Source organism: Acomys russatus, chromosome 24 (genome assembly GCF_903995435.1).
Source record: "Acomys russatus chromosome 24, mAcoRus1.1, whole genome shotgun sequence".
Taxonomy (NCBI): domain Eukaryota; kingdom Metazoa; phylum Chordata; class Mammalia; order Rodentia; family Muridae; genus Acomys; species Acomys russatus.
This window is the reverse complement of record NC_067160.1, coordinates 54,264,814-54,289,167: the sequence shown is the minus strand read 5'-3', so window position 1 is coordinate 54,289,167 and position 24,354 is coordinate 54,264,814. Positions and strand designations below refer to the sequence as shown.

Here is a 24,354-nt window from a genome sequence, read left to right as displayed (position 1 = left end):
TACAATATATAATACGTTCTCGAGTAGAGTTCAGCAAGGCTTCTAATAATTAACCTAGATTCTCTAGTTCTGAGTTTCCTAAAAACTCCTGCATTTTAATTCTTTCTACAAATGTACTCAGACAGATGTTATCAGTGCAGAATAAGCAGGAAATGTTCCTAGGTTTATTTGAGGGCATTTAGCGCATCCACAGTTTTGGCCTCTGTCCTAACCTCCAGGGGCCGAATAAGGACATCCTACTCAGCAGCTTCATTTAGTGATATTTTTAAACTTTCAAATGTGCAAAACTTCTTTCAGTAAAGTGTCCCATCTCATTTCCCTCTCTCAGAGCATTCTGGACCACTACCGCTGGTGTTTGCATTTATTTATTTATTTTTAGATGTATTTATCTATTTTATGTATCTAAGAACATCCGAATACCAGAAGAGGGCATCGGAGCACAGTATAGATGGCTGTGAGCCACCATGTGGTTGCTGGGAGTTGAACTCAGGACCTCTGGAAGAGCAGCAGTGCCTGCTCTTAACCTCTGAGCCATCTCTCCAGCCCCAACACTGGTGCTTTTATTGAAAGCAAGGCAAAGATATGTCAAGGAAACAAAAGACAGCTGTGTGGATGGTGTTATCCCAAAGCTGTGTAAACCAGGCTAAAACCTGGGACTGTATCCACTCACACCAAAAGCTGGAGCCACCAAGTGCTGGCGCCTTGTCATGCAGTCTCTTCGGCATTCTGGTGAATGGCACTGCCAGATGGGCATCAAAGAACCTCCCTACGGAGATTGCTTCAAATGTGCCAAGCAAGGCACTGGGCAAAAAAATGCTCTTGCCTCAACTGTTGAGAGTATGTTGTCCAATCTGTGGACAAGCAGGATGCAAAGAAAACTGACCGCTAAATTCTGCCAGGAAAAGGTAGATAAGTCTTTCATAATTTTTGCTTCGGAGAAAAATCTGCAGGAAAATTGTGGGTGACTGTCCAGGCAGCCAGCAGTCTCTGTCATTTCTATACTTTTGCAAGCTGCTTGCCCTGCACTTCCTGTTTACTCAGGCAATGTTTATCCTTTCCGGGTCTCTGATGGAATTGAAGACTAGATAGTTATAGTCTTACATTTATGCCTAGGTTGTTTAAGATTTAAGAAACTGTTTCAAGGTCTAAAAAGGTGCCTTCTAGGTTGATAAATGCAAGTTATGATAGAAAATGATTTAGGTACAGAACTCTGGACTCACCAAGATAGGACAGATAGTACTTCCTCTAAGGTTTTGAAATACTAATTGACTGGACATGGTGAATGTAATTCTTACCAGATAGTATATAGTTTACTGGTGTTAGAGAAAGAGTCTCTAGCTCTGGGGATCACAGTGTGAACCCCAAGATTGTGTACCGGAAAAACCGGTTTCTAGTTGTGGTGTGACTCAGCCCTAACACGCGTTTAACCCAAGAGCTTTCTGTATACAGGATTAAATAAAGTCAACCATAAGTCAAGAGGTTGAGCAAGCAACCAGTTGACAGGAAGTGAACATAGGAAAAAGCCATACAGAGTGAGAGGAAGTTGAGAGGACATACAGAGAGATGAACAGAAAGTAGAAAGGAGAGACATTCAGTTTGAAGGGTTTTTAAGAGACGGTGAAGGGGCTTTTTCCTTCTGGGATGTCAGCTGAGGAGGAAGATCATCTGGGTGCTTTCTTTGCCTCTCTGAGCTAGTAACCTCTCACTCGAGCATCTGGCTCTTGAGTCTTTACTGGTAAAATTGGACATTTGGAATTTTGTTTAAAAAACAACAAAGATGTGGGGTTTTGTTTTTGTTTTTGTTTTTTGCCTTGGTCTAAATGCTTGGGGGCTGCTCTTGGTCTGTCTGGAGTATTATAGCCCAGTTAGCTGCAATAAAGCCTTTCGGTTGGCTGTAAATCAGCCTTTTGATCAGGTTGTGTTTAGTGCTCATTTCTGGGGGGCTCCCCTTAATAACATAGTGGCTCACAACCATGTTATTCCAGTCCCAGGGGATCCAAACCTCTCTTCTGGGAACTGCATTCATGTTTGACACAGTAATACATGCAAGGCATTCACACACACACATAACATACAAACTAAAGGTAACAGCAAAAACTCCCATAATATGCATCTAAAAATGAGAAACCCCAGGTTTATCACCTAACTTAGTTGGTAGAATTTGTTCCTAGAAGGAGTCCAGCCTGAGGCTCAATCCCCAAGACCAAGTAATTAAGCCAGGCAAAAGGTTATCCTCTGGTACATAGCAAGTTCTGGACTAGTCGGGGAGTTATTTGGTGCCAATGGCAGCCTCCTGGCAGCAGCTACCCGACAGTAGGCTGTCCATGTAGCTCCATGGACTGGCCTTCTCCAAGCACTTTTCAGGATAGTGATGATGGGCACTGGTGAGGAGGGCAAGAAGCAACAGGCTGTCTCATACCTTAATCTAAGCATGAGGGGAGGCAGGCTGGGGCGGGGTGACTGCTGAGGGTTCAAGGCCAGAGCAAGCTACATAGTGAGAGCTCAGCCAGTCTCCAAACAAACCAACCTCCTTTTTTACTTGGTATTCATTAATTTACTGTTGTGTTTTTGTTGTGATTAACCAGCCTGCTTCCATCTTGGGCTTGAAAGTCATCTTATAATAAGGACAAACTAGGTTCATTGCTGTCTATAACTAAACCTTGATTCTCAAGGATTGAGCTATGCCCTGCCTGTAACCTTAACTACAAATGGCTTTGTACTGCATGGTCGAGCAAACAGTTTTAAGATGTTATGACCATCCTGCAACCCTACCTTTGTTTCATTAGGCTATTATTAACCTTCTTAAGTTCAGCTCCTGTAACCCCTGCCAAATCTCATTTGGAAACCCCTTATCCTTGAGTATTAAAAACCTGTCTTTAAGCCAGGTGTGGTGGCGCACGCCTTTAATCCCAGCACTCGGGAGGCAGAGGCAGGTGGATCGCTATGAGTTCGAGGCCAGTCTGGTCTACAAAGTGAGTCCAAGATGGTCAAGGCTACACAGAGAAACCCTGTCTTGAAAAACCAAACAAAAACAAAAAAACAAAACAAAACAAAACAAAAAAACAAAAACAAAAACAAAAATCTGTCTTTGGCTGGTGGGATGGCTCAAAGGTTAAGAGCACTGACTGCTCTTCCAGAAGTCTTGAGTTCAATTCCCAGCATCCACATGGTGGCTTACAACCATCTATAATGTGATCGGATGCCCTCTTCAGACCTGCACTGTATACATAAAAACAAAAACAAAAACAAAAACAAAAACAAAAAAAACCAACAAAACACCCCTTGTCTTCCTCACATCTGATGCTGACCTCTTGAACTCCACCTTAAGAGAAGACATCTGATGCTGACCTCTTGAACTCCACCTTAAGAGAAGCCGCCTGTATCCACAAATAAAAAAAGCTTACTTTAATTAATTGCTTGCTTTAATTTGGCTAGGATTATTTGGGTTGGTGGCTTTTTCCTCCCATCTTTGGGATTAGCAGATGTACATGGGTTTGGGATCTTCAAGTAGTCGAGGTCAACTTTATTTGACTGAAAACTAATATATTTTATTCTTTGAAAGCTTTACACATTAATGAATGTTGATGATATTTTATCTACCGGTTCCTCCAACTCCCTAGTGCCCCACCCTCCCAGCTTCATGTTCTTTTTATTTATTTTTTTGTTGTTATTAAGCATCCCAAGGCGGTAAGAGCTGCCCACATGCACATGGGTGTGTGGCCATCTACCAGGAAACAAGCAACCTCCCAGCAGTCACATCCCCCGAAAGGAGAGTGACCATTCTTCAACTGCCATCAACTGTCAATCGCTCCTCTGATAAGGGTGTGGCCTCGGTTCCCTCCCTTCCCCCACCTGTGCTGGACTTTTGACTGGCTTGACATTGTGCTGACTACCATGAGGGTTGTGATCTCATGCATGCCCCAGTCTTGTCCTGTCCGGAAGTCAGCATTTCACAGCTCTCCTTCCATCTGCTGGTTCTTACATTCTTTCTTGCTTTCTTTGAGCCTTGGCTGGTGGGCAGTCATGTAGATGACTCCCCACATCTGAGCCCTCATTTATGCTGGGCGTTTTGACCAGTTGTGATTCTCTGCATTAACAGTTGCCTTCTGCAAAAGGAAGCTTCCCTGACCTCGGTTGAGAGCAGCATGGATCTTCTCTGTGGGACTGGGGTCTGGCCACCCCCAAACTCATACTTGACGCATTCTGCCTCCTACGTGGGACGCCTGGTGATCCTCCTGTTACCGTCTCCCAAGTGCTGCGATCGAGGATAAAGCCCAATCATTCAAAGTCACAAGTTTGTTAGGCTTCTTATGTTTATAGAAAAACAAGGGTGGGAAGGTTAAAGAAAGAGCCAAGGAGGCTTCAGAGACAGGATGAAATCACACATTTTGTGGGCTGCAAGAAATATTTGCCAGGCAGAGGCAGGTGGATCGCTGTGAGTTCGAGGCCAGCCTGGTCTACAAAGTGAGTCCAGGATGGCCAAGGCTACACAGAGAAACCCTGTCTCGAAAAACCAAAAAAAAAAAAAAAAAAAAAAAAGAAATATTTGCCTTCATTTTAATCCACAAAAGAAGTAGCAAGCTGGGTGGTAGTGGCCCATGCCTTTAATCCCAGCACTTGGGAGGCAGAGGCAGGTGGATCACTATGAGTTCCAGGCCAGCCTGGTCTACAAAGTTAGTTCAGGTAAGCTATGGCTACACAGAGAAACCCTGTCTGGAACAGCAACAACAACAAGCACCAAAACAAACAAACAAACAAACAAAACAAAACAAAACAAAAATAGAAGGAGCAAAAATCATGTTTTATGATTGTGACTGTGTTGGTATAAGGACAAATACACTGTTATATGAAAAACTTCTTGACCAGCATACAACTTTTTGGTTCTGATTTCATAAGAAGAAAAAACATTTTTGTGCACATTATAAACATGTTGAGGGCCCCCTAAGGCCTAAGCCATCCTGTTTTAAGAATAGATTCACTGGGAGCCGAGCGTGGTGGCTCACACCTTTAATCCCAGCATTCAGGAGGCAGAGGCAGGAGAATCACTGTGAGTTTGAGGCCAGCCTGGTCTACAAAGCGAGTCCAGGACAGCCAAGGCTACACAGAGAAACCCTGTCTCGAAAAACCAAAAAAACAAACAAACAGACAAAAGAATAGATCCACTGACTGGGGACTGGCTTTCACACGAATTCTGGGGCCCTATATTTGCCATATCCCCTTGATGGGGAGGCCCAATGGCACTCGGAGGAAGGATAACAGACTACCAAGAAGAGACTTGATACCCTAGCATCATATTCAGGGGGAGGAGGTCCCCCTTAATCATAGTCATAGGAAGGGGAATGGGGTGAAAGCGGGAGGGAGGGAGGAATGGGAGGATGCACGGGATGGGATAGCAATTGAGATGGAATATGATTTTATTTATTTATTTATTTATTTATTGGTTTTTCGAGACAGGTTTCTCTGTGTAGCCTTGGCTGTCCTGGACCGGCTTTGTAGACCAGACCAGGCTGGCCTCGAACTCACAGCAATCCACCTGCCTCTGCCTCGCGAGTGCTGGGATTATAGGCGTGCGCCACCACCCTCGGCTTTTGATTTTATTTTTCAATAAAAAAAGAAAAAAAGAGCCGGGCGTGGTGGCACACGCCTTTAATCCCAGCACTCGGGAGGCAGAGGCAGGAGGATCGCTGTGAGTTCGAGGCCAGCCTGGTCCACAAAGTGAGTCCAGGATGGCCAAGGCTACACAGAGAAACCCTGTCTCGAAAAACCAAAAAATAAATAAATAAATAAATAAAAAGAAAAAGAAAAGAGAAAAAAGAAAAGAAAAGAAAAAAAAAAAAAGAATAGATCCACCTGTTCAGAATTCAGAGTAAATTTTTTACATTTCATTTTTTTTTTTTTTTTTTTGGTTTTTCGAGACAGGGTTTCTCTGTGTAGCCTTGGTCATCCTGGACTCACTTTGTAGACCAGGCTGGCCTCGAACTCACAGCGATCCGCCTGCCTCTGCCTCCCGAGTGCTGGGATTAAAGGCGTGCGCCACCACGCCCGGCTGCCATTTCATTTTTTTTAACTTTTTTTTTTTACATTTCATTTTTTTTAACTTTTTTTTTTTACATTTCATTTTTTTTAACTTTGTTTTTTTTTACATTTCATTTTTTTTAACTTTTTTTTTTTTGCATTTCATTTTTTTTAACTTTTTTTTTTTTTTACATTTCATATTTAAGTATGTGAGTGTTTTGCCTACAAGTTCGTGCACCTCGGAGGAGGTCAGAAGGGGGTGTCTGTTCTAATGACATAGTGCCGGAGTTACAAACAGGTGTGCCCTGCAGTATGGGCGCCATAAACCAAACAGGGGACATGTGCCAGAGCAGTAAGCGTTCATAACTTCTAGGCTATCTCTCCAGCGTTAGTTTCTTACACTCGGTCAGTAATTTAGCATGTGTGTTCTTTCATGAATAAAACATGGTATGTAGCTGAAATCTGAAATCTGTGTAAGGAATTCCACAAGGACGTGTTTCATCAGAGGCATGGCACTTTTTTTTGTTTCCCTTCATTTCTCAAATTTCATTTAGCTATCCAGAGCCTTGATTAAAAAAAAAAAAGTATCATATAAATGCGTTATTAAAAAAAATGCATACATATAATACTTTTAGTTTGAAACCGTTGTTTGAAACTTGGATTTTGATAAGAATACTTGATGAAATGGAAACAAAACAAAACAAAACAACAACAACAAAAAACCCGCAAGGCAATAACGGTCTTGTCCTGGCGGTCAACTGCTGCTTCCTGATTGGCTAAAGCCCCTCTAACGGTCGTCTGCTGATGTATAAGCCACGCCCCTTTCTGGAATGTTCCTTAGAGCCTTACCCTCGTGCTTCTGGCCCTGGCTTCTCATTCTGCTTTAAGGTTCTCCAGGGTAGGGAGGTCTCAGACCCACCTGCCACCTCTTGCCTTGTTCTTTTCGGTGGCGTTGGCAATGGAACCCACTGCCACAGTGTGCTAGGTAAGCGCTCTCCCGAGTTACCTCCTCGCATTCTCGTCCCTTAAAAAAAAATTTCAGTCCCTGTAATGTAGGCCTCGAAGTGTTTTGTGTATGAGGCTGGCTTTCAGGTCCAGATCCTCTGGCTTCACGCTTCTTGGGTGCTGGGATTAAAGGCGTGTTGGGCTTGTAAAATGATTTCACCATTTTGCTGGGCTTGTAAAGTGATTTTTTTTTTTAAGTTCCCCTTTTTGAGGGTAGAGATCGTGGGGCGGCCCTAGCTGTCCTTTGGGGACTCTGGAGTGACTGCGTGAGTTCCGTTAGAGGGTCTTGGAAACACAAGGACTAAACCGCGTAGGCTTTTGCAGGAGCCAGAACCGTTTTCTGCCTCAAGCTGGCATTTTACTGTCTAGGGATCCGACGGAAACGTGAGGGAGGCCTTTGGCGGTTAGGAAGCGGAAGAACCGAAAGGAACAGGCAGGTAGTGAGAGTCTAACTGGACCAGGGGCGGGCAAGGGGCGGGGCAAGGGGCGGGGCAAGGGCGGAGCAGGCTCCGCGGCTAATTTACTCCCCCTTCGGACAGGAGCGCTTGATTGGTCAGACGGCCTTCACAACCCGGAAGTGACGCCAGCGCACCGGTCTCTGCCAAGTAGGTGGCTCTCCGCTGAGGCTCCGCCCCCCGCTTGGCATACCAAAACAAGCTGGCTGTGGCCGGGGAGCCTAGGGGCGGGGCCCGCTCTCGCGGCGGGGGCGGGTTGGGCGCTGGGCGCTACTTTGCACTTCCGCTTGCGGCCGGTTGTCCGGCCGGGGGCATGGAGGTGGGCTAACGTGCGGCTGGCCGGCCGAGCGGGTGAGGAGCGCGGCGGGGAGGCCGCGAGCGGACCATCCAGCGGGCGGGCGGGCGGGCGGGTGCGTGGCGGGCCGCGCGGCGTGTTTGCCGCTGGTAATTCTCGTGCAGCGCGCGGCCTGCGGGAGAGGGTGCCCGCCCCGACCCTTCGGGGGAGCGGCGCCAGACGGGAGCGGCGGCGGCCACGGATGGGCAGCGCTGGGTCCTTCCTCCAAGCCAGGCCCGCCGCGGGAACCCTGCCGTTCTGGCATCTGCGCCGCGGGCTCCGAGCTGCGATGCACGGCGAGGGCTTCAGGGCGAGGGAGGTCTTCCGGGCAGGCTGGATGCAGCGCTCGGCCCCTGCGTCGATTCCCTACGGGCACCGGGATGCACGCCCCGCACGTTCCCCTGACGTTGCAGTCTGCCTTCCTCCCGCCCTCCGCAGACACGATCAGTTGTCCACCTTGTCCCCAGGGGGGGACAGCCCCTGGAGAAGTTAGGGGGTCAGTATTAGAGCGCTCCCTTTCATGCACCGTAGTGTGTGGTCTAACCTGACCTACTAACTCATCAGGTGACACTGTGCAAGGTTGATGCAAGGCCCACGTGGGATGCAGAATGTAAGGGCCACTTGATCCGTTTTTATTTCGTTTTTAATTTCAGAAATGTTGTTTTGGGGGCCAAAGTGGGAGTATATCCGAATGCAGAGCCTCATCTATTCAGATTAGCCCAGCGACCTCAACAAAAAGGATCACTTCTCTGTAGGAAGTTTGTTAAGGTATGTGTCTTTTTGATAAGTATTAGGGTTACAAAATAACAGTAACAATAATAATAATAGAATAGGTCCCATACCTTGACATCTCAAATTGCTGAGGTGGGAGCAGACAAACAGAAATCCAAACCACCTTTATGGGGGAGGGAGGCAATAAAAATGTAACGTATACAGAAGAAGGTTCCCAAAGACCCTGGAAAAGACAATCCAGGGTTCTGTTGTACCCTGCTTTCAGTAGGTGTTCTTTCAGAATCAGTAGTGGAGTGCATTAAGCACTCAACTTGATGGCTTGTATTCCTAGGATTAAGGACTGTAGAGGTTCGAAGGCTGTGTTGAAGGCAGATGGAGAACTGCAGTCCTGAAATGACAGACACTCTGGACTTTTAGGCCGAGCAAGTGGAGGAGGTAGGAGGTACGTAGCAAGAGACTGAAGCAAGATCATGGCGCCTTATCCCCAAACTGGAAGAGTTAACCCGGGTTTTGGAGGTCTAATTTGTGCAGTAACCTCAGTCAACATTTTGTAGGAAGAATTGGAGGTGGGCAAATGATGTCAGTGTGTGAAGGCTCCATACTGAGAAGGAAGGACAGGTGTTAGGACCCAGATACAGCACAGAAAAGGAAAGAACAGGGTGACCCCAAGGTTACTGCTTTGGAAATAAAGTGGGTGGCAGCGTTGTCAATGTAGGGGAAACAGTAAAGGTAAATGTTTTTCTTTGTTCTTTTGGAAATCTCATCTTTAAATGTCCTTTTCTATCTGTGGAAAGCTATTCTAAATTGTTTAGAAGTATGAAGAAAGTTTGCTTGCATAAGCAGGTCTAAAAGTAACTTTTCCTTTTTTTCAATACAAGTATTCTCTGTATAGCTTTGGCTGTCCTGGGACTCACTTTGTAGACCAGTGTGGCCTTAAAGTCAGAGCTGCCTGTCTCTGCCTCCCCAGTGCTGGGATTAAAGGCATGTACTACTATGCTGGGTGAAAATAACTATCTTTTATATTTGTTACTTCTCCCCTCCCCCTCTCTCTGTGTGTGTGTGTCTAGGTATTCATAGAGTACAGGTGCCTGCCAAGGCCAGAGATGGGAGATTCTTTAGAGCTGGAGTCACAGGGACCTGTGAACTGCTTGACATGGGTGCTGGGAATTGAACTCTGGTCCTGAGGGAGAGCAGTAACTACCTAATCATGTATTAAGAAATTGAGGGTTTTGTGTGTGTGTTTTGTTTTGTTTTGTTATTTTTTTACTTTTATGTATACTGAGTGCTCTGTTTTCATGCACACCAGAAGAGGGAATCAGATTCCATTACAGATGTTTGTGAGCCACCATGTGGTTGCCGGGAATTAAGCTCAGGTCCTCTGGAAGAATAGTCAGTGCTCTTAACCACTGAGCCATCTCTCCAGTCCTGGGAAGTTTTAAAAATTTTTTTTTTTTTTTTTTTTTTTTTTTTGGTTTTTCGAGACAGGGTTTCTCTGTGTAGCCTTGGCCATCCTGGACTCACTTTGTAGACCAGGCTGGTCTTGAACTCACAGCGATCCGCCTGCCTCTGCCTCCCGAGTGCTGGGATTAAAGGTGTGTGCCACCACGCCCGGCTAAATTTTTTTTTTTTTGGTTTTTCGAGACAAGGTTTTTCTGTGATAGCTTTGGCTGTCCTAGACTCACTTTGTAGACCAGGCTGACCTCGAACTCACAGTGATCCACCTGCCTCTGCCTCCCAAGTGCTGGGATTAAAGGTGTGAGCCACCACGCCTGGCTTGTTTTGTTTTTAAAGCCTCAAAAAGGTTTGTTTTACTTACTAATGCTAGTTTTTGTTTTTGTTTTTTTTTTTCTTTTTAAAGGCAGGTCTCTACATAGCTATGACTATCCTGAAACTCACTCTGTAGACCAGGCTGGTCTTAAACTCAAAGAGATCCAGCCTCAGGAATGCTGGGATTAAAGGCCCAGCTATGTTAATGGCCTGTTAGTAGCAGAGATTATGGACTCTGCATTTTAGAGTGCTAGGTTGCTATATCCAAACAGAAGTTCTGATTAGGTTTCCTAGTCTTTGATATCTCCTCTTTCTCAGTGAAAGGAGACACTATAGACAATTTTTTATCTAATTGCCTTTGCTTTGTTTTGTTTTTGTTGTTTTGTTTTGTTTTTTTTTTTTTTGTGACAAGGTTTCTTTGTGTATCCTTGGCTGTCCTGGACTCACTTTGTAGACCAGGCTGGCCTCAAACTCACAGTGATCCACCGACTTCTGCTTCCTGAGTGCTGGGATTAAAGGCGTGCGCCACCACGCCTGGTCCTCTAATTGCCTTTTTCATGAAATGTAGCAGCACTAATACATTGTCTTGTGTAATGCATGCATATATTTCTATGTTAGACATGAGGAAACTGTTGTCACAGATTGGCTCCTGATGAGAATGCGTGGGTTAGGGCCATGGAGTTTATGGAATGAATTTAAAGAAAACTTTCAGTGATACCTGTAACTTTTTCCTTCATCTGGCTAATAGTTTACATCCATTAGAAAGTGTGTGTGTGTGTGTGTGTGTGTGTGTCTGTCTGTCTGTCTGTCTGTGTGTGCATGGCTTTAATTTTAGCACTCAGGAGGTAGAGGTAGATGGATCTCTGTGAGTTCAAGGGCAGCCTGGTCTATAGAGTGAGTTTCAGGACAACCAGGACTACACAAAAACCCAGTCTCGGGAAAACAATACAAAACAAAACAAAACAAAAAAGTTTTCTTCATACTCTGAGGGGCTAGGATTAGTCTCTACCTTCTGGGACAGGGAATAACTATTGTTCTTTAGAATTCTTAGGGAAAGTATGTTCCTTCTGTCTTTGTTTTACTTGTTTATTCACTTAGTTGTATTATCATAATTGTAATGTGCTGATTTATTATATGGCTTATTAGCTAATGTTTGTGCTACTCAAATTGTTTCAGCTTTAACTATGTGGAGCTTTTTCATTTAGACTCTGATAGTATTGGACCCTCCAGGGTCACTTGTCATTTTACTTGCCTTAACCTATGTATTATGGGCACATTTGCTTTCTATTCAGCCACAGTACATTGTTACAACAGTGGGCCTTCTGTTGGCTTTACTTTTTTTTTTTTTTTGTATTATATTTCTTCTGGTGATGCTTTGAACTTGGGCTTTCATGCCTTTTATTCTGTTCTATGCCATTTGTAATTCTGATAAACAAATTGCCTAAAATATCTTCAACAATGAGTTCAATGCCAGCCAAGGCTACACACTAAGACCCTGTTTCAAAAACCAAACAAGTGTCCTACTTTGAACCTTTAATATGTTTAGATTTTCAGGTTTCCTTTCTTCTGGTACCATCTTGGAAAACCCTGGAGTTTAGATGGTGAAGCATGGATTAGATCATACACATATATAAAAAAAACTTGGTAGCAATAAGTTGTTACCATTTGTAGCTATTAGTTTATAGTGGATTGAAGAGCAGTGAGTATAGGGTAGCAATTTGTGTATGTCTGTCAAATAAGAGAAAATATTACTATTAAGTGTGTACTTAATACTATTAAGTACTATTGGTATAGATTTATATGTTTATTTCTAGAAGTTTTTAGAATTGCTTTTTAGGAATATAGAAGTTTTTTAGCTTTTGATTTTAAGTTACTGGGAGATGCCAAAAGCTGTATCTTGAAGACATTAATTTGTGTCTTTCTCTGATTCTGCATCAGTACTGGCACATAGTGGCATACATATCTTTTAAGATGTTTTGATTAACAATGTATTCATACTTTTTGCTGATGGTGGAGATGAAATCTAGGGATTAGCGCTCTGCCACTGTGCTTCACCTCAGTTCTGCTTTCAGATTTGGGCTTGATGAGTTGATAAGGTGGCCAGCAGAGCATTTTGGCTTTGCAAACAGTTTTTAAGGTGAAGACTTGGATCACAAATAGGAAAAAAAAATGCATGTTCTTCATAAAGAGTAAGTCTGGAGTGTTAATTGTTCTCTTCTGAGTGTCCTCCTTTCTAGTCGCAGGTCCAGAATGAGTACTTGCTGTTGGTGTACTCCAGGTGGGACTTCCACCATTGAGGTCCTGAAGTGCTATGCAGCCAGCACTGGCTCAGGTGACTTTCAGACTGCTGATGAAGACCTCTGCTACTGCTTAGAGTGTGTGGCCGAGTACCACAGGGCCAGAGATGAGGTGCCGTTCTTACATGAGGTAATTTGCAGTAGGTCCTAACTAGGAAGATAGTAAGTGTAGCTGTCAGAAGCATTCTGGGAAATGATGCTATGACTAAAGCTTTGAAATCTAGTATAGCTCTAGCAGCTAAATTCCCAATATATAAGCTGAGCATGGTGGTGCAGGCCTTTGATTCCAGCATTAGGGAGGCAGAGGTAGACAGATCACTGTGAGTTTGAAGCCAGTCTGGTCTACAAAATGAGTCCAGGACAGCCAAAGCTACACAGAGAAACCCTGTCTCAAAAAACCAAAAATAGCCGGGAGTGGTGGTGCATGCCTTTAATCCCAGTGCTTGGGAGACAGAGGCAGGTGGATTACTGTGAGTTTGAAGCCAGCCTGGTCTACAAAGTGACTCCAGGATAGCCAAGGTTACACAGAGAAACCCTGTCTCAAAAAACCAAAAACCCAATAATAAGTAAATAAATAAATTCCCAGTGTATAACAGTTGGTGTAAATACTTACTGATAGACTTGAATTGAAATTTAAACAGTAGTTTTATTCTTCAAGGTTTCTCTGTGTAACCCTGGCTACCCTGGAACTTGCTCTGTAGACCAGGCTGGCCTCAAACTCAGAGATCTGCCTGCCTCTGCCTCCTGAGTGCTGGGATTAAAGGTGTGCGCCACCACTTCCAGGCAATTTTAAATTTTTGTGCATAGAGGAAAAAGCTTTCTACAAGAATGATTGTTACACACATCACATTTTGTTAAGATAAAAAACACTTGCTGTTTTCATCTTTCTGCAGGTTTTATGGGAGCTAGAAACCGTACGCCTCATAAATCACTTTGAGAAGTGTATGAAGCCGGAGGTGGAGGATGACGACGAGTTATATATAGTAGACAACAACGGAGAAGAGCAGCTCTTTGACTGTAGTGGCCAAGATTTTGAAAATAAGCTTCGAGTTCCTCTTTTTGAAATACTGAAGTACCCTTACTTGCTTCTGCATGAGCGTGTTAGTGAGTATCTTGGGTGGATAAGTTTTGTTAAGAATTGGAGTTAGGACTAAAGAGATGCCATAGCACTTAAGAGCATGGCTGCTGTTCCAGAGGATCTGGGTTCAATTCCCAGCATTCAGATGGTGGCTCACAACCATCTGTAGCTCTAGTGTCAGGAGATCGGATATCCTATTCTGTTTTCTGAGGGCACCAGCCATACCTGGTGCAGACATATATACAAAATTCATACACATAAAATATTTTAAAATATTGGGATCTGTTGGGCTGGAAGAGATGGCTCAATGGTTAGGAACACCTATTGCTCCTGCAGAGGGCCTGGGTTTGATTACCAACACATTGGTTGGCTCACAACTACATAGCGCATAACTGCAGCTCCAGGAGATTTGATTCCCTCTTCTGGCTTCTATGGGCTCCTCCAGTCATGTGCACATCTGTGGGTACATACTAGTACACACACACACACATACCTCACATAAAATAACACGTGCTTCCTAGTACTTAGATTGCTGTATGTGTGATACCCTTGATAGAAAAAAAAAATATTTTTAAAGAATTGGTTTATTGAGCTGGGTGCAGTAGCACACACCTGTAATCCCAGCACTCTGCGTTCGAGGCCAGCCTGGTCTACAAAGCATGTCCAGGACAGTCAAGGCTACACAGAGAAACCCTTTCTCAAAAACAAACAAAAGAATTGGGTTATCTAAGATGAAAATCTGTTGGCTTTACTATATAGTTAGGATACTTAATACTTTGTTGTCAAACAGGAATTAGAGTGAGCATTGTATACCCATCCATCTGGGTTCTACAGTGAGCAGTTTTGCTGTATTTTCTTTCACAAGGATCTCTTGATCTAGGTTTTACTCTTACCATTATCTGTAGCAGGGTTTTCAGCTTTGGCAATACAGACTTTTTAGACCAGCTCATTTCTTCATAGGACATTGCTGTTCATTATGAGATTGTTAGTAGCAGGCCTAGCCTCTGTCCCCTACAGACAAGGAGTCTTCTCCTCCCCTACCTTGTTAGTGCTATAACCAAAAAAGTCTCTAGACATTGTCGTAAGAGGGGAGGGACAAAATAGCTCTGAAAACTAGTGGCCTCTACCTCACCTCAGTGATTCCCAACCTTCCTAACGCTGTGACCCTTTTATGTAGTTCACGTTGTGGTGACTAAAACCATAAAATTATTTCGTTGGTACTTCATACTTTAATTTTACTACTGTTACAAATTGCAACATAAATATCTGATACTCTACTCCCAAAGTAGTGTTGACCCACAAGTTGAGGACTGCTTCTCTAACCAGAAGTGGTATATACCTGTAATGCCACTACTAGGAAGGTGGAAGTAGGAACCAAAGTCTCTGGGTCACATAGAAACTTGCAGACCAGCCTGAGTTATGTGAGACCTCAAAGCAAACAAAACTACACCACTGGTCTGAGGCAGTTTTTATTAATTAGTTGGCATGTAATGCTGTGGTAGTTCCAGTTTGGGTGTTTCTTTACATCTCTTATTATGAATTGCTTTAAAATCAAAGAGTCCAAGCATAGCCCCCAGAGTTGGGAGGAGAATGTAGGTCAATAACACACAGGTATAAAGAACACCTTAGGACATCTGGTATATAGCCCAAATATTCTCAATAGTTTTGTTTTGTTTGTTTGTGACAGGGTTTCTCTGTGTAGCCTAGGCTATCCTGGACTCACTTTGTAGACCAGGCTGGCCTCGAACTCACAGCGATCTGCCTACCTCTGCTTCCCAAGTGCTGGGACTAAAGGCGTGCGCCACCACGCCCAGCCCAATATTCTCAATACTTGCAAATGTGGTTTGGGGCCAATATGTCTTAGAGTCACTAGGGACAACACATTGAATTTGGTTTTATTTTTTTCTCTTAATCCAGAAATCTATTTGCACACATACAGCTTGTTTTTTGGTGCTGTACTGGGGATTGAACCCAGGATTGTGCATACCTTAGGCAAGCACTCTATATCCTTAGCCTGCTTAGTATTGTCTATTTTAAGGCCGGGTCTTACTAAGTAGCCTGGACTTCATTCTTTAGCCTAGGCAGGCTTTGGATTTGAGTTCCTTTCATATCCTCCCCAGTAGCTGGGATTACAGGCTTGTGTCATTAGGCCCATCTATATAGTTTTGGTTTTTTTGGTCATGCGACTGGAGACCATTTAGTTACTTTTTAAATATAAAACACACACTTTATGCATTTTAAATTTTTTCCCTCTAATTTTATTTTCTGAAAAGTACATACAAAGATTTGATTAAGTTGCCTTTTTGAGCGTGTCTCGCTTTGTAACCCTGGCTGGCCCAGTACTTACCACATAAACCATGCTGGCCGTGGCCTCCAGAGAGACTTACCTCCCTCTGGAGTGTTGGGACTATAAGCCTGTGCTACTGAGCTGTGCGTTTGATTAGATAAATTACTAAATTCTAAGTAACTTGATTTTTAAACTAAAACAAAGCCTTTTAAAATTTTTATTTAATATTTGTATGGGTATGAGTGCTTTGCCTGCATGTGTATCTAATGTACCACATACGTGCAGCTACCCAAGGAGGCTGGAAGAAGTTGTTGGACCCTTTAAACCCTTTGGAACTGGATTTTAAATGGTCTGTGAGCCACCATGTGGGTGCTGGGAATCAAATTCCAGGTCTTCTGGAAGAGTAGCCAGTACTCTTTTTTTTTTTTTTTTTTTTTTTTGAGACAAGGTTTCTCTGTGTAGCCCTGGCTGTCCTGGACTCACTTTGTAGACCAGGCTGGCCTCAAACTCACAGCGATCCGCCTGCCTCTGACTCCCGAGTGGAGTAGCCAGTACTCTTAACATCACAGCAAACCCTCCAGCCCTTTGAACATCCATTAAAGAATAGTGTACTTACAAATGTCAGGGCTGGAGACACAGCCGAGCAATTAAATGCACTTGCTGCTCTTGCAGAGGACCTAGGTTCAGTTCCCAGCACCCACATAACTCCATATCCCAGGGATCTGAACCTCACTCCCTTCTGATTTTTCTGGGCTCAGCAGATCTTTGTGGTATACAAACTTGCATGTAGGTAAAATATTCATAAACATAAAATAAAAATATTTTTTAAAAATTTAAAAATTCATAAAAGTATATAAGCTTGAAGACTGTTTATACTTTCATGTATAAAAAAGTATTGCATGAATTCCCTGTAAGCTGACGTATTCATAATTGTCCTCCAAAGCTAATTACTATTACTAATATACTATTTTTTGAAGATTGACAAATTAAAATTGATTTTTAAATAGAGGAAGTTAATTGACCAATAAATAAAATTGGGATGCCTAGCTATTAGGAGGAGGAACTCACTTGTTTTTACTCCAAGTCAGATGGACCAAATATCAAATGCAAGACACTGGACCTGTAACCATGCTCCTAAGATATTCTTTGGAGATAATTACACAAAGTATATGTGTTCTAGTAAATTGAAAATAAGAGCATAATCCCATGCGTATTCACGATGAATAAATTGTTAGAGCCCGAATGTAATTCAGTGGCAGATTGTTTGCCTAGTGTGCCTCAGGAACTGGGTTTGATTTCCAGCACCCCTCAAAAGTAACCAGGTAAATACTGGTCCAGCAATTACCATCAGCATCTTTTTTTTTTTGTTTTGTTTTGTTTTTCGAGACAGGGTTTCTCTATGTAGCCTTGGCTGTCCTGGACTCACTTTGTAGACCAGGCTGGCCTCGAACTCACAGTGATCCGCCTGCCTCTGCCTCCCGAGTGCTGGGATTAAAGGCGTGCACCACCACGCCCGGCACCATCAGCATCTTTAATACCTTTGTTTAAAAAAGTAACATTTATTTACAAAACAACCTAGGAACCAGTTTTTAGGGCCTTAAGCAGAGGTTCAGTTTAAATCACTGTCTTTTCTTCTGTTTAGATGAACTCTGTGTGGAAGCACTGTGTCAAATGGAACAAACCAATTGCTCCTTTCAGGTTTTTGACAAATATCCAGGGATCTATTTATTTTTGGTTCATCCCAATGAAATGGTGAGTATGAGTGGTAGGCAATGCTATATTGGCTTTACTTTATACATGTTAGGTAGCCCTATATGTAGTCTTTTGTTTGATATATTGGTTAGAATTTTGACTGTTTTAACTTACGTGTAACTAGGATGCTACATGCTTTGAGTACCTTGAGTTACAGAGGGCAGGGAGTACCAGCTCATGGCTGACACGTGAGTTTAAAAGACAGTAAGAGAAGTAGTCTGGTTGTCGGACTAGTCAAGGGCTCTGTTGCTGTGATAAAGCATTGACCAAAGCAACGTTGGAAGGAAGGGATTTACTGCATAGCACACTGCCACATCACTTCCGTCAAAGGAAGGCAGGGCAGGGACCCAAGAGAGGAGCCTGGCAGCAGGAGCTGAAGCAGAGGCCATGGAGGACGCTGCCTGCTGGCTTGCTCAGCCTGCTTTCTTTTCAACCCAGGACCCTCTGCCCATGGGCCCTCCATGTCAGTCATTAAGACAGGACCCAGCCCTATAGAGGCAGTTTTTCAATAAGATTCCCTCTTTCCAGATATATCTAGGTTTGTGTCAAATTAATAAAATTAACTAGCATAGTGTCAAACTGAATTAATGAAAGGTTCTTACTTTTCTCACTTGGTTGCTGAAACACATGGAAATGTCATTTAAAATATTAGTTTTTTTGCTAATTGAGTTTGAAGAGGGAGGGATTGTGTGGGAAAGCTTGGAATAAGAAAAGTTCCTAGATACTAGAGCTGAAGAAAGACATAGAGTTCAGAGAGTGGACAAGAACAGATGCAGTCATCACCCCTAAGCATGGAGACCATGAGGCAGCCTGTGCACACTAGCGGGTAGACTGGAGCCAGTGTTCTAAGGCAGTTGCTGAGATAGGCTGTCCTGCCAACATATGGAAAGAGAAGATGCTATGTTTTTAAGCCTCCAGCAAAAAAAAAGAGCATACTGCTGGGTGTAGCGTTTACACCTTTAATCCCAGCTCTCAGGAAGTAGAAGATGGTTGGCTCTCTCTGAGACTAGGCCAGCCTAGTCTACACAGTTCCAGGACAGTAAGAGCTACATAGTGAGACCTTGTGTCAGGGAAAAAAAAAACAAAACAAAAACAAATAAAAGGAACAATAGTAATGGACTTTCAATCAAGATGATGGGGCATCTGTTTCTTCTCGTCTGTAGACAAATGAGAAGAGATGGTGAGGTAGTCAGGCTAGGTGTTTCTGTGGACCAGCAATAGAAGAGAAGTCCAGAGTAGTAAGTGTTAAATCCTATAGACAACGAGGAATTTATGCATGATAATAGGAATTAGAAGTATACTCAAGGGGTTGACAAAACTACAGGAAACTAATTAATGCTGGGATTTTTGGTTGGATGGTGGCTTTTTTTTTTTTTTTTTTTTTTATTTTGCACAGTTACTCTGTAGACCAGGCTGGCCTTGAACTCAGAGATTCACCTGCTTTTGCATGCCCAGATTACTAGCTTTGTTTTGGTTTGGTTTTTCAATACAGGGTTTCTCTGTGTATCCTTGGCTGTCCTAGGCTCACTTTGTAGACCAGGCTGGCCTCAAACTCAAAGAGATCCGCCTGTCTCTGCCTCCCAAGTGCTGGGACTAAAGGTGTGCACCACCACACCTGGCTAGAATACTAGTTTTTTAAAAAACAAGTACCTATAGAAAAAGCAGCTGTGTTAGCTTCCTATTACTATAATAAATACTGGAGATAATTCACTTTGTTTAGTACTCTGAGAGTTCATTCAAGATTAGTTAACCTGTCGCAGCACCTCACGGATGTAGGAGGTCTGTGACAGATGAAAACCATTTATCTCATGGTAAGAGTGAAAAAGCAGCCCTGTGTTGCTGTTCTTTTTGAAGGCATATTCCAGTGTCCTGAAGACCTCCCTCATTCTCTGCTGTTTGTTTTGTTTTTTTGTTTGTTTGTTTGTTTGTTTTTGTTTTTCGAGACAGGGTTTCTCTGTGTAGCCTTGCTGTCCTAGGCTCACTTTGTAGACCAGGCTGGCCTGGAACTCACAGGGATCCTCCTGCCTCTGCTTCCCGAGTGCTGGGATTAAAGGCGTGCGCCACCACACCTGGCCAAGGTTCTACCTCTTCCTGATAGTGTTGAGGACTGATGGTTTTTTTTTTTTTTTTTTTTTTTTTTTTTGTGGTTTGGTTGGTTTTTGGTTTTTCGAGACAGCGTTTCTCTGTGCAGCCCTGGCTGTCCTGTGCTCATTTTGTAGATCAGGCTGGCCTCAAACTCAAAGAGTTTCATCTGCCTCTGCCTCTCAAGTGCTGAGATGAAAGGTGTGTGTCACCACCTCCTGGCAAGGACTGAGTTTTTTGTTTTTTGTTCTTATTGTTGTTGAAATGGGGGATAGGCAGCAGGGCTTTAGGCACACTAAACTGAACCCATAAACTAAGCTTTTTAGCACCTGGGCCTTTAGAGGACATTTCAGGTCCCAAACTCTGAGACACAGGTCTCATCACAGCCATGTCCTGGGCCAAACACTTGCAGTCTTGATGACTGAGCTCATAGAACATTTTGTGTGACAAAAGGCTGATGCTATGTAGTTGGACTGAACACTGGAGGAGGCAGTCCCAATGTACACGTTAGAAAAAGAGTGTAGATAGAAGGGGGGCTGGTTATAGTTGAGGGAACACAGAATCCCTTCATGTAGCATGAACTTAAAACAACCAAGTCCCTGAAAAATATGAAATAATTGTTGAGATGTATTGTTGGAACCAGTTTTGTTGGCTTTTCTGCTAAGATCAACTTCTGAGGAACTTGAGAGCTGGGAGAAACTCTGGCCTGATAAGTTCTTTTGAATGGTGTATATGTAAGGGCATGATCCACTTCTGCTGCCTGGCTTTAGATCAGATGAAAAAGGAATAAGGTGGCCAGGCATGGTGGCGCACGCCTTTAATCCCAGCACTTGGGAGGCGGAGGCAGGCTGATTGCTGTGAGTTTGAAGCCAGCCTGGTCTACAAAGTGAGTCCAGGACAGCCAGGACTACACAGCATGGTACTCTAAGACACTTAGCTAGGAGTCTGGGGACTAGCTAAACACTTCTGATGACTTTAGTACTGTGCCTCTGCTCAGGCTGCTGGAGGGAAAATTCAGTCTCGCCCTCTTTGTTTCTGCTTTCTGACCTGGAGACTAAATCCTTAGGGCTGTAGCTCAGTCAGAGTGCTTTGTCTAGTATGCATAAGCCCCTGAGTGTGATCCCTATCACTGTATGAACCAGGCATGGCAGAGCATATCTGTGGAATCTTAGCATGTGGTAATGGAGAAGTTCAGGTCGTCCTCAGCTATGGAGCAAGTTCTAGATCAGCTAGGGATAAACAGGAGACCCTGCCTTTTTTTTTTTTTTTTTTTTTTTTTTTTTTTTAAAAATTGATTATATTGCCTGGATGTATGTCTGTGGGTGTCAGATCTTGGAGTTACAGACAGTTGTGAGCTGCCATGTGGGTGCTGGGAATTGAACCCAGGTCCTCTGGAAGAGCAGTAAGTGCTCTTTATATATATATATTAATTCATTCATATTACATCTCAGTCCAGGATGGCCAAGGCTACACAGAGAAACTCTGTCTCGAAAAACAAACAAAAAAACCCCAAACAAACATATTACATTTTCGTTGTTATCCCATCCCTTGTATCCTCCAATTCCTCCCTCCCTCCCTCCCTTCCACTATCACCCTACTCCCCTCCCCTATGAGTGACTGAGGGGAACCTCCTCCCCCTGTATATGATTGATCATAGGGTATCGAGTCTCTTCATGGGAGCCTGCTATCCTTCCCTTGAGTGCCACTGGGCCTCTCCATCAAAGGGACGTGGTCAGATACGGGGCACTAGAGTTCATGTGAAAGTCAGTCCCCACTCTCCACTCAACTGTGGAGAATGTCCTGTCCATTGCCTAGATCTGGGTAGGAGTTCGATGTTTACTGCACGTATTGTCCTTGGCTGGTACCATGGTTTGAGCAGAACCCCTGGACCCAGATCTGCCCGCAGTAAGTGTTCTTAACTACTAAGCCAGCTCTCCAGCCCCAAGGAGACCCTGTCTTAAAAGAAGAGAAAAAGACATTAGTGTATTTGATATAAAAATGAGTACCTATGTATGTTTCAGACAATGAATTATTTGGCCTGGTGGTGGTGGGTGCACACATCTAATCCCGACACTCAGGGAGGCAGAGGCAGGTGAATCATTCGAGTTCAGGGCCAGCCTGGTCTACAAAGAAAGTACAGGACAGCTAGAGCTACACAAACCCTGTCTCAAAACAACAACAAAACAACGGAAAAAAAAAAACCAAAAAACAAAAAACTCCAAAACAAAACAAGGAAAGAAAGAAAGAGAATGTGTTACTGGTTGAAGACCAGATCGAGCAAATCCTGGAAAGAAGATAGACTGTAAAGACTTGAGATGCCTGTGAACAGTAGCAGGATGGTAGTGTTAAAATAGATGTAAGAAATCTGAAAAGGTAAAAATAGAACAAGGAAGTAGTGGAGACAACCACAGAGAACTTGTGAAGACCTCAGAAGGGGAGAGAAGGGAAACTCCAAACCTATATTGAATAGTGAAAGAGCATCAAAGACAAATGTGAGGGAATTCTCAAAAGAGAAAACGAGGCTGATTATTGTTAATGTGGATGTAAAAGCCCTTTTATAAAAATACAACCTGAAATCAGAGTTTAGGTTGGGCATGTGGTTTATACCAGTTATCCCAGTGCCTGGGAGGCTGAAGGAGGAAGATGCCACAAGTTTTAGGCCAGTCTGGTCTACATAGTGAGTTCCAGGCTTCCTGGGTTACAGAGTGAAATCATGTCTCAAGACAGTGGAGAAAAAAGCCAGGTTCAAAGGAAGTGAATGTCAGTGACTTGCTGTAGGTAATCCGAGGAGATCAGAGCGTAAACATGCAGAAGGCATCACCCTAAGGACAGAGGCAGAAATGGAAGTCTTTTTTTTTTTTTTTTTTTTTTACTTTTAAAAAATTAATTTATTCATATTACAACTAAATTGTTATCCCATCCCTTGTATCCTCCCGTTCCTCCCTCCCTCCTGCTTTTTACCCTATTCTCCTCCCCTATGTCTGTGACTGAGAAAAATGGATGTTTTAAGTCGATTGCTTCTAATAGAAATACCTAAAATGTAAGGGACGAGAAACAATTGGTGGAATGACTGGAAAAAGAATTGCCAAATACTTGAAATATAATAATACTAAATGAAATAGATATTAACATAGGACAGGTTCCTGCTAGTGTTTAAATGAATGAAAATGATGATTGTTTACTAAATGATATAGTTTGTTTGAGTCAGGATAAAATAAGATCCATACATTACAGTAATACCCTTTGATGTCTTCTGAAATCTGTATCTTGCTCAGAGTAGATCATTGTTCATTGACTAAACATTAATGTTACTTATAATGCAATTACTTAGGTTCGGCGATGGGCTATTCTGACTGCAAGAAACCTGGGCAAGGTGGACAGAGATGACTATTATGACTTACAGGAAGTTTTAACTTGCCTTTTTAAAGTCATTGAGTTGGGGCTTTTGGAAAGTCCAGACATTTACACGTCTTCTGTGCTTGAAAAAGGCAAACTGATCCTTTTGCCTGCACACATGTATGATACTACCAACTACAAAAACTATTGGTTAGGTGAGTATCGTTCCTGCACAGACATGTCTTCCTCAGTGTCCTGAGCACAAAGCAACCTCTGGGCCATTTCCTTACTACAAGATTTCATGGTTCCCAGTTCTTCTTCACTTGCTAAATTTAGCTTAACTATTTTCTGTCTTACTATTATTTATTCTAGATGCTTTCCAAACAGGTGCATTTTCAACCCCTGGCAAGTGAGTCTTTTGTCTGAAGTAAAAGTGTCCGTGTGTTACTGTTTTTTAATAGTGTAAATATTTCTAGGTGGTAAGAGATATTAGCATTGTCTGCCGTTTCTAGTTTCTTAAAATTATATTTCATAGTTGGTAGCAGTTTTATTCTTTAGTGGAATATGAACTATACATAACGTGGATGCTTGTGGCATCTTAGGTTTTGTGAAGTACAAGTTGTGTGGTAGTTATCTTAGGAGTCACCTACCGGGCCGGAGGCTCAGCGGTTAAGAGCACGGTCTGCTCTTCCAGAGGTACTGAGTTCAATTCCCAGCACCCACATGGTGGCTCACAACCATCTATAATGTGATCTTGTGCTCTCTTCTGGCCTGCAGGTGTACATGCAGGCAGAGCACTGTATACATGATAAATGATCTTAAAGAAAAGAAAGAAAGGAGACCACCTACCATGGCTAGCTCTGCTTTCCTGTTTTGCACTAGAGAAAGTGTCAAGTTCTGTTGTTGGGGGGTGGTGTGTGAAGCACCTCAGCTGTCAGAGGAGCTGGCTTCTGTTCTGACTTCTTGTCCTGCTTTCTTTTTGCCAGCTAAGAAAACATTGAACATAGTATTATTTCATCAATCCAATAAACTAGAATAATTTTACAGGTATTTGCATGCTGCTGACTATTCTTGAGGAGCAAGCCATGGATTCACTGTTGTTGGGCTCAGACAAACAAAATGATTTTATGCAATCAATTCTTCACACCATGGAGAGGCAATCGGATGGTAATATGCTTTACTTGCTAAATACTTTTGACTAGCATGATAGTGTA

At 43.1% G+C, this 24,354-nt stretch overlaps 1 protein-coding gene across 1 annotated transcript in view; it reads left to right on the top strand.

Annotated features, from left to right (window-relative positions):
- Positions 1-7,665: 7,665 nt before the first annotated feature.
- Setx (senataxin) overlaps positions 7,666-24,354 on the top strand; it is a 59,615-nt gene continuing 42,926 nt past the window's right edge. The window contains exons 1-7 of the mRNA XM_051166137.1: positions 7,666-7,826; positions 8,463-8,577; positions 12,546-12,735; positions 13,499-13,709; positions 17,613-17,722; positions 23,136-23,355; positions 24,188-24,307. Of these exons, the coding sequence (XP_051022094.1) occupies positions 12,559-12,735; positions 13,499-13,709; positions 17,613-17,722; positions 23,136-23,355; positions 24,188-24,307 (838 nt within the window). The 5' untranslated portion in view covers positions 7,666-7,826; positions 8,463-8,577; positions 12,546-12,558. The remainder of the gene's footprint in view (positions 7,827-8,462; positions 8,578-12,545; positions 12,736-13,498; positions 13,710-17,612; positions 17,723-23,135; positions 23,356-24,187; positions 24,308-24,354) is intronic.